Source organism: Tachypleus tridentatus, chromosome 2 (genome assembly GCF_004210375.1).
Source record: "Tachypleus tridentatus isolate NWPU-2018 chromosome 2, ASM421037v1, whole genome shotgun sequence".
Taxonomy (NCBI): Eukaryota; Metazoa; Arthropoda; class Merostomata; order Xiphosura; family Limulidae; genus Tachypleus; species Tachypleus tridentatus.
Window position 1 is genome coordinate 150,439,641 of NC_134826.1, and position 10,864 is coordinate 150,450,504.

Here is a 10,864-nt window from a genome sequence, read left to right on the forward strand (position 1 = left end):
TGTTTAGCGCGACGCGGACCCGAACCCGCGACCCTCGGATTACGAGTCACACGCCTTACGCGCTTGGCCATGCAGCTCTAGTCAAACAATGCAAAATGCATATTTTTTTCTTTATGTTATTGGCCTTAAGATTTTGAGCAGCAGTGTATATATGTATTACTACTGTTTACTTGTAAATGTTATTATTATTCGTCAGAGAACGCAGAACAGTATATGAACAAATATATTTAGAAATAATAATTCCTAGAACTTAAACAATTTAACAAAATTCATTTGTAATTTCATTTCATACATGCTAAGCCTTGTTTATTTTTTTTATGGGAATGAAAAGAAATTAATTTTTGAATGTTTCAATGTGTGTGTTTTCTTCGAGTAAAGCCGCATCGGGCTATCTGCTGAGCCCACCGAGGGAAATCGAACCCCTGATTTTAGCGTTGTAAATCCGTAGACATACCGCTGTACTAGCAGGGGGCTGATTGTTTCAAAGACGCATTCCAAAAAATTTTTTTTATGAATTTGCAACACAAATAAAATTAAATAACTTGATTTTTTTATAATTTTATAACTACGCTACACGTAAGTTTTAAAAAATCTGTTCGGGTCAACGAGTGAGTCAACAAACTCAAACATTTCCGGTAAGGCTGTAGTTTTCTCCTTGAAACCAATGATTATTAGATTTATGTATTATGGGCTATGTAAACATGTATTTAAGAGAAACGGGCGAGAGAAGACAAAATGTTTATATAAAATGGAATAGTGGGTGGAGATAATTTGAATTTTTCATTTATTGACCACTATAGATATTGTATGTAGGCATAATAGTGTACGTACAATGTCTCACCGAAATGTTTTTAATATAGTCTTCCATTTTATTTTATTTTTTTATTATTTCTTTGATGACGTCTTGATTGTTTATTTGTTTATAATTGTATGTTTCGTTTTTCAAAGTGAAAATCTAATGAAGTAGGTAATTTGGTAATTATAGCTTGTAATTTTCGAGATGAAAATTACACATTATTACAAACAATTCTGCACTTTGTTGCATAAAATTGGCGTTTCATTAGAAAGACATTTTCAAACACAATTTCCAGTTCAATGTACGAGACTAAAATGATTGTTTCTTTTAAATATATCTTTTGTATCTTCCAGTTTTGTCTGAAACAAATTATGGAATATGTTGATTCACAGCAACTTTGAGAAACTGAAACATCATTCAAAAAACTTGAATATTTATGAAAATTGGAGAAATTCTGGTGGTCGACTTCATTTGATTACCGCATTCAAGTCTTATAGTTGCATACTTCGTCAAAGTAACATCATATTTGTGCATAACTGTATTTATGAATAGCAATGCAACATTAAAAGTTAGTTTGTTTTAAAGCGAGAATCGGTTATCACAGAGGTTACCTTTGTCCTGGATCCAGGCATAATATAATGTAAGCAGGTTAATAAAACAAGTGGACATGCAGTTTGGCCCAAAGAAAAGGGTATGTAACATATTATATTTAATATTTTCTTATGAACTAAGGAATTAAAATGTATATAATATTAAATTTTGATGGTAAGGTTGATTAATTAAATTTTGAAAATACTAAAATATTATGTATGCTCTTTGACCTGTCCTTTATGAACGGATTAATCTTGGAGCATGTGCTGTTTAAATAAGTTATATGACTCATTTCAGTTTGATAATTTAATACTGATACCAATTTTTCACAGCTTAATGAAGTAAATTATATTATGAGCTCAATATATTATTGTCAGTCTCTACTTAGGTGATAATGTTGTATAACAAATTCTAGTCCTACAAACTTATCTTTATTCACTTCAGGAAATACAACTACACACAAATTACAACATTCTAATCACAACATTTTTCATTCCAAAAAACATTAGTAGCTCTACCAGGTCTACCACTTTCAAAAGTTCATGGTCTTTTTCGTAACAACAAATGTGTTAAAGATTATTTGAATGTGATGCAATTTTTGCACTTGATCTGTCACACCTAGCTCATGGCACCAATTAAAGAAAAATTTTGATTGAAAGCCTCCAGAAACTGGGTTCAATACCTGTGGTGATTAGAGCACAGATAGCCACTGTTATAGCTTTGTGCTTAATTCCACACAAACAGACAAATACATGCAGAGGTAATAAAAATTCAAAAATCGATCAAACTCAGAGGTTTGAATTTTTTGATTGTGCTTATATCCTTGGTAAAAATGGTGACACTTATAGCAACTGATGTGTATAAATGATCATTTTGTCTTTAAAAAACTCGCAACATCATTTATGAATACACATTGCTGTAAAACTTTAAACATAATTGATAACTGCAAGCTTGACTAACAGGAAACCGGTTAAGCCCAGTCAGCTAAAAATATTATGTGGACTACCTGTTAGTTATAACTGTTCTTTTAGTTAAAAGAAAATTTTTGTAGGTAGTTAACTGTAAAATTAACCTTCATTAAACTGATTACTAGGCTAAGAATCAAAGTATGTAAAAATAGTTTTTAATGTTGTATGAGACATTTAATTCCAAAATCTTATGTGTTTATTACACTAGTCTATGAAACATCACTGTCATTCAACCATGTTGTGATAACAGTTAAGCTTGATTTAATAATCGTAAAAATGTACGAGACTAATTACAGTTTCACAAGTTGAGTTTTGTTTAATTTATACAAAGATAAATAAGTAATGAAATAAAGACTTCATTTGTCTGCAAGAGTTTCTGTCTTCATCAACACAACCTAAGAAGCAAGCCCACTTTTGGTGATACTAAATTTTGTTTTTAATGTGCCTTTACATTCTATCCAGCAATTTGTTATTAATGTGTTCAGAAACAAGGCTTAGTACAGTAGTAAGTAAAGAATAATAACTAAAACACATTTATAAAGTCAACATTTCATGGATCGAGAGATTATATTATTAAGGTCTGGAAAAACTATGTCTTAACTCATAACAATGTTTCATATTGTATGAAATGTTAATATTATACATCAAAAGTCTGTAAGCAACTTGAAAGTGGAAAGTGCAGGAAACTATTTTCTTCCATAATTTCTGGATGAAGATATGATTTTCCTATTACTTAGTCAACAACTCATGAGGTGAGCAAAAACCATGGACTGGAATAAGTGATGGTTAAGTGTACGTGAACCCTACATAAAGATTAAATACTGATCAGGTTTAAACCAAGATCCCCCTAGATATTGGATATTCGTATCTTCAACATTGAAGAATCAAAGACTCTGTGATAGGTAACACATGGCTAGCTTACAGTGAGGTTAAATAAAGTGGGAGGTATCTAACTGGTGTTGTTTTTAGTAGTTATACAGACAGAACATACAAGTGTATTTGTTCTGATACTTTACTCTAATTGCAGCAAATCAAGTAAGTTTTAAAAACCTTTAGGAAAAAAGGTACCGATAAGGTACCATTGAAAAAGTATTAATTCAAAAAGAAGTTTGAAGATCCTTCACTGAAAATACTTGTCCAACTCAGATGTAAGGCACAGACAAATGTGACCTCTGTCTACACAGTAGGTGCTGCTCTTCTCTGTGCTAGACAAGAAATAAATGAGCAACTGGTTTTGTTGCTTATCATGATTCTGACAAAAGTAATTTTATGTTCATATTATGTAAATATCTCATGTCTGGTCCATCAATTACTGTTTTCATACAAGCATTCAAAATGAAGTTACTAAAATCTGTGATTACTTACTCAGGTAATTCTTTTGAGCACTTAGAAATATGTTATTCTCAATGGTGGGATATATACTGGATGGATGGAACACAGAAATATTCACAGTATGTGTATTAGATTCTTGGAACTAAAGAGCTGTAAGCTAGAAAGCATGTGATGTTGTTGGAATTTGCACCTCTGGTTTGCCTAACTGGTTATGCAACTACTGAAACAGTCAGAACCAATTTGAAAAATATGGAATAAACATTTTTAAATTTTAAGGGGCAGGCATATGATGTGATAGCGTACATCAGTTCTGTGAACAATGGATAAGATGAAATCAAAAAATTGTTGACTTTACTCAGTTTTAAATATATTTGTATTATTTTAACTTGCCGTTTGTGACACTTCACTTTGTCTATCAAAAACACACTAGATACTTGTCAAGAACTGTATTTACAAAACTTAAGTCAGTGGTAAAAACCAATGTCCTACAGAGAATGAGTTACAAACTGAAAGACTATGCTACAGTACTTATGACACCTTCACTAGTATATTTTTCTTTGCTTGTTGTGCTGGAAGAAGTGTGTGTGTAACTTGTGAAGTTTCTAATAAAATTTAATTCTTGGGAGGGAAATAAAGAAAGAAATATCAAAGCTCCTGCTTTATACTGATGAGTTTTCAACATCTTGATCCAGTGAGAAATACTCAAACCAGTTGAACCTTTGACTATTCTCTCCAAGAGGAAACGTTAAGTCTATCTTGTTGTTAAAAACATAGAAAATTTCATAATCAACAATTACAAAACATACAGAAAGAATATGGATAACAGTTATAATCAACTGGTGAATTCTGTTAAAGTTGGATTCAACAGTTTAAGCCAATAAAAATGATCCAGTATCCAAATTAAAATACAATTCATGAAATCAAGTACGCTTATGATAAGTTGTGCAGCCATATTAAAGAACCATAACTGAAATGTAAAGGAAGTGTAAGAAATATTACAAAGAAACAGCAGCATATCTTCCTAACCCTGCTGCCTTTGTGAGTGAACTAAGATGTTTGAAATGTTAGTGTCAGTATCTTAATGTAAGCTTTGTCCTTGTTTGTGGAACAATGTCTCTTCTCAAATATCAGGAACTTCTTTACAATTTGCTGTTGCTTTTTGTTAATGAGACTTCTGGCTGAGACAAACACTGACAATTGACCACCTAAGAAATCTTTGTGTCATCATGCAGTATTTCCATATGAGATATTTAAAACATTTGTACAGGTATATCCTCAATGAAGGACCTTTTAAAATGGAAAGTGTGTCAGAACTGTTTGCAGTTAAACATTTTTCATCTGATCCCAATGTGACTTGACTTTTATTTTGCCATGTAAAGATAATGGATACCAAGAACCTAGTAAATATGTGTACTGGTTCCCACCTATTAAAACTTCCTGGTAGAGCTCCTAAAATATTATTAATAATAAGATATTTCAACTTCAAATGCACTTTAAAACCATTTGCTTACATTTTCCTATTTCATATTAATATTGAAATCTTTTCATATTAATGAAAGATACCACAAGAAATTAATAAAATAATTAATAATAGCTAAATATTAAATCCCAAATAAGAAAATTATTGTGATATTTTGTTTCTTTCAACTTTGTACCTAATTAATTCTATTTAGTTTTCCTAAGTTAAATTAATCTAGAAATTTGGATTCAATCAGTTGATGCTTGGACGTGATAATTAAAATTTAGCAACTGTAAAAACAATTAATTTTAGTCTTGATTTATTGTTTGAGGATTAACATCACAGATTAAAATTTGCTTGTATTACTAAAATATTGGTAATTAGATTCATCATTAATCTATACTGCACTTTATCCAAGGTAATGATTTACATTAATTATTTGGATCTTTAAAACACATTCCATGAATAATGATAATGTTTCATAATTTTATTCTAATTTTTTTATTACTTAAACACAACCTTTATTCTGTACTAATTTACAGTTTATTTGGTGAAAAACTTAGCTTTATCAAAATACATAGCAAACAGCAATAACCAAGGCAAATGCCTGTTAATTAACAAAAATTCAAACACTGTCAATAAGACATTGCAGTTACTCACAGTAATCACAATAAATATAAAATAACTAAAAATCTCGCATGTAATAACTCTCTAGCTTCTGAAAACTATCACTACATATTAGTTGAAATTAACAGCAGTACTGGATAGGTGAATATATCCACCCTTCTCAGAGTTGCAGGACACAAGTTAAATGTCATAAACGTGTGAGAAGAAATTGAACACCACAGCACGGCACAGCAGCAGGTGCAACTGGAGTTTAATCCACACCAACATCATTGTTTTCTTTCTGCAGAAGACAGAACCATAATAATTATTTTTAGCATATTACAAGAAAGTTTTATGTAATTGGCACCATCAATCTCACTGAATTTTTAAAATTAAAAAATGTATTTACCTCAGCATGTAAGTGTGTTTGTTTGTTTACAAATAAGGACAAAGCTACAGAATGAGTTATCTGTGCTGTGCCAAGGACAGGTATTGAAATTCGGTTTCTAGCAGTATGAGTCTGAAGACATACTGCTGTGCCACTGGGAGGCTCTCTGCATGTAATAAAGGTCAAAAGGATATTGTTACTGGTTTTTGTAGTAAAAGATATCAAAAGAAGGGATACATACAAGCAATAGTTCAAAGCTTCAAAATCTAACTAGTTTAAACCTACTTAAAGAGACAGAAAAATCTGATGGTGTAGATGAAATGGAAGCTATGAAAATTATAGTGAAGAAAGTGACTCCTACAAATTTTAGAAAATAGCGAGTTAATCAAAAACAGATGTGATCAATCAGCACATGGTAAAATATTGTACTGATCTAACAGACCAAAACAACAAACCTAACAATAATAATAATATTGTACTTTACCAAAGATGATTTTACTTCACATTCCTTATTATCATTCTTAATGGATTTTTAATCAAAGAAGTAATGAAATAACATTTCAGTTTTATCACTTGCATGAGGGATTTCAGAAAATAACAAAGATTATTAAGGTTATGATTTGGGATGTGACTGGAAATACCAACTTTTATTGGTTACATCATCAACATATCAATTATCATTGTAAAATTGGCAGTGTTAAAACTTGTTACTGTATTTCCACCCTTGTATTAAAACAATACAAAACACGTTTCACATCTTTTGTTTTGTGAGATCTGGAAGAAATTAAGAACTGTATATTCTTTAATTATGAAGCGGTTTCAAACTAACTGACTTTACCATTCACGTAATATTTAAAATTTATTTGAAGTTCTGACAGTTTTATCACTTAATGTACTGAAAACAATTTCATGACATATAATATTTATAATAAAAGTAAATATAATAATACAACAGGCTAAAGAATTGGAAAGTATCAGTTAATCGAATCAGAATATTGTCATTGACATCTCTGGATTAACTTGAAATGTGAAAAAAAATCATAAAAGTTTATGAATACTCACTCATTCCAAAAATAAAATGCACAGTGTGTTTCAGTATAAACATCTTGAATACAGTTATAATGCAACAAAGCATATGAAGACATGAAACAAAAATCTCACTTTATGTACTTTTAATTGTGTGTAGAAAAACCAAAAACACTTTACCTCATTAGTTAATGGACAGGTAGCAGGAACAACTTTGCTAAAAGAAAAAAAAAATTACTACAACCTTATGTGAAACATGCTGTGTTATACAACATGACAGGATAAAACGTTTTTAATAATGTACTTAAACATTCTAATGTAAGATGGATGTTCACTAAGTTATTTATTGCTTGTGTTGCAGAATTGTTAGTTAGACATAGTTCAATGGGCAAAAATTTAAGTTCAAGTGGATGTAGACATACAAACTTTAAGCTGAGTAAAGTTGAATGGATGGTAACTAACTTGTAGAAACCCTAGCACAGAGGATGACATTTTAAAAGTATTCCATCTTGGTCTTTTGGTTAGTATGTACAAGATGTTACAGGATTCTCTAGTGTACTGGGAGATTGTGGAGGATATTTGTAATTGGTTTGTTTATTTCTCATTCTGGTTGGTGGAAAGACTACATGAGGTTTCAACCAATGATGAACATAGACTGTTCATATCTATTAATGTTTAGTGAAGACTTTATAGGGTTAATGAAGTGTTTCCCACCAATCAGAACCAAGGATAAGCAAACCAAACACCACACATATCTAACAAACATTGACTCACAGATGAAAACAGAAGACTTTCAAACTGTCATCATTTACATTGACATTTCTACAACAGACAGTTGTCATCCATTCCAGTTTACACAATAAACACTCTACCAAAACAATATATCAAAGAAAACTTTAACCTACTGGCAACTTTAGATTTATTTCCTAAATTTTTATGATGGTTATGAGGTTGGCTGAATCAAATGATCTCATACACAGTTATGGTAGAGAAAAATACGATAAAATATAAAGTTTTCGGAAAGAAAACAAAAAACATTTGCATTTTTATACAAGATGTTTTAGAGCCTTTGGAAATGAAAATTAAATATTTTCAAATGAAGAAATGTATTTTTAATCTTAATATGAATAATATAAAATCAATTTAACTTCATACAATTATAAACAAATTTTTAGTGAAAATACTTATTTGAAATTTTATCATTTACTCAAAGTTTGTCAAATTTCCTGAAACTGTATTAACTACTTTCACAATTATTATACTTATAACTTGATAGTTACATGATGGTTACAAGGCCATGTAAAATATATGAACCTGTTGAGAAAGTGCTTACAGTATGTTGTAAATTACAAGTTATCGACCATGGTTATCCATGACAACAGTGTGGTTCAAACCTACAATTGCATCAGATACATTTTAAATCAGTCAGTGTATCAATGGGTACAAAATAAATCCCTCACATACAATCTGTATGTCCATTTTTATTGATTTCCTCACCATAACTCAGCAGTCACCAAAACAACCACATGTAATCACAGCCAACAAAGGCTTATGTCTACTTCTGCCTCTTCAGACAAAACAAAAACTTCCATCATGTCTGGATGATTTATTTTCAATAAAATATCATGAAATTACACTCTGTACTACAAGATGAACTACTATCACAGATTGAGTTGACTTGGATGTTATACCTTGTTCTGCTGGATGAACTTCTATCACAGATTGAGTTGACTTGGATGTTATACCTTGTTCTGCTGGATGAACTTCTATCACAGATTGAGTTGACTTGGATGTTATACCTTGTTCTGCTGGATGAACTACTATCATAGATTGAGTTGACTTGGATGTTATACCTTGTACTGTTAGATGAACTTCTATCACAGATTGAGTTGACTTGGATGTTATACCTTGTACTACTAGATGAACTTCTATCACAGATTGAGTTGACTTGGATGTTATACCTTGTACTGCTAGATGAACTTCTATCACAGATTGAGTTGACTTGGATGTTATACCTTGTTCTGCTGGATGAACTACTATCATAGATTGAGTTGACTTGGATGTTATACCTTGTACTGTTAGATAAACTTCTATCATAGATTGAGTTGACTTGGATGTTATACCTTGTACTGCTAGATGAACTACTATCATAGATTGAGTTGACTTTGATGATATACCTTGTACTGTTAGATGAACTTCTATCACAGATTGAGTTGACTTGAATGTTATACCTTGTACTGCTAGATGAACTTCTATCATAGATTGAGTTGACTTGGATGTTATACCTTGTACTGCTAGATGAACTACTATCACAGACTGAGTTGACTTGGATGTTATACCTTGTTCTGCTGGATGAACTTCCATCACAGATTGAGTTGACTTGGATGTTATACCTTGTACTGTTAGATGAACTTCTATCACAGATTGATTTGACTTGGATGTTATACCTTGTTCTGCTGGATGAACTTCTATCACAGATTGAGTTGACTTGGATGTTATACCTTGTTCTGCTGGATGAACTTCCATCACAGATTGAGTTGACTTGGATGTTATACCTTGTACTGTTAGATGAACTTCTATCACAGACTGAGTTGACTTGGATGTTATACCTTGTTCTGCTGGATGAACTTCCATCACAGACTGAGTTGACTTGGATGTTATACCTTGTTCTGCTGGATGAACTTCCATCACAGATTGAGTTGACTTGGATGTTATACCTTGTACTGTTAGATGAACTTCTATCACAGACTGAGTTGACTTGAATGTTATACCTTGTTCTGCTGGATGAACTTCCATCACAGATTGAGTTGACTTGGATGTTATACCTTGTTCTGCTGGATGAACTTCCATCACAGATTGAGTTGACTTGGAAGTATCAATCTTAACCTTTGCAATAAAATATTATGATTCTTGACCACTGGTTATTTTATTTTAAATTATTAACCACTGGATTAAATCTGACTACCCCCACATATTAAGGATGAATTACTCAACTGAGGCCTTTAATGAAGTATTTTTTGGTCCAATTGCAAATGTGTATCCAGACAATGGAGAAAACATCTACAACTGCCACAGAATCACAATCATGACAAGGTTTATTAACAAAGATCACCAAGAAAGTAGAGACATCTTCTGAGAAAAGTTATAGAGGTGAAACTGGAAAAAGTGTTGAACATGAAAAAACAACAAAATATGGAAACCAAAATAATGCCATTTTTCTTCCTATGAGAGATTCAGATTTAATTACATTAAAAGACAAAGGATTTTTTGAAACTGAGACACAAAGCCACTTGGCTAAATAAATAACTACTTTAAAAAACCCAAAGGTTTATTTGAAGCCTCAATCACAACACCACTTGGCTCAATAAATAAGTACTTTAAAAGACCCAAAGGTTTATTTGAAGCCTCAATCACAACACCACTTGGCTCAATAAATAAGTACTTTAAAAGACACAAAGATTTATTTAAAATGATGTCATGGATGTATGTTTCATTTGAAAGGCTGTTTTTCTACGGGTAAAATGTATATACACTTAAGAGGAATATCTTGTTCTACATATATGTTTTGCCATTGCTGTATTTTGAAAAAGTCAACATAGAACACGATTAAACATTGATAATTTATAGTGTACAGATAGTGATCACAAAATAAGTGAACAAACAAGGCTGGAAACAGTTTATTATTATTTAGTTTGATA

The 10,864-nt window shown here is 31.3% G+C and overlaps 2 protein-coding genes and 1 long non-coding RNA gene across 5 annotated transcripts in view; 2 read left to right on the plus strand and 1 right to left on the minus strand.

Moving 5' to 3' along the window:
- Positions 1-483: 483 nt before the first annotated feature.
- Positions 484-6,165, plus strand: LOC143245358 (uncharacterized). Of its 2 annotated transcripts, none has more exons than XR_013025596.1 (3): positions 484-635; positions 1,150-1,487; positions 5,902-6,165. It is a non-coding gene; the product is annotated as an uncharacterized LOC143245358 (long non-coding RNA). The 2 variants fall into 2 exon arrangements; XR_013025597.1 differs by having other exon boundaries at positions 485-635; positions 5,938-6,165.
- Positions 1,800-10,854, minus strand: LOC143245357 (uncharacterized). 2 transcript variants are annotated; one of them, XM_076491604.1, is made up of 3 exons: positions 7,347-10,854; positions 6,162-6,306; positions 1,800-6,053 (listed from the first exon to the last, which is right to left on the minus strand). In XM_076491604.1, exon 1 carries the CDS (start codon positions 10,014-10,016, stop codon positions 8,790-8,792), a length of 1,227 nt encoding a protein of 408 aa, XP_076347719.1. In that variant the 5' UTR covers positions 10,017-10,854; the 3' UTR covers positions 1,800-6,053; positions 6,162-6,306; positions 7,347-8,789. The 2 variants fall into 2 exon arrangements, with proteins under 2 accessions (XP_076347719.1, XP_076347718.1); XM_076491603.1 differs by lacking the exon at positions 6,162-6,306.
- Positions 10,147-10,864, plus strand: part of LOC143245639 (nose resistant to fluoxetine protein 6-like) — a 39,912-nt gene continuing 39,194 nt past the window's right edge. Inside the window, exon 1 of the mRNA XM_076491988.1 lies at positions 10,147-10,285. Coding sequence (XP_076348103.1) covers positions 10,147-10,285 — 139 coding nt within the window. The remainder of the gene's footprint in view (positions 10,286-10,864) is intronic.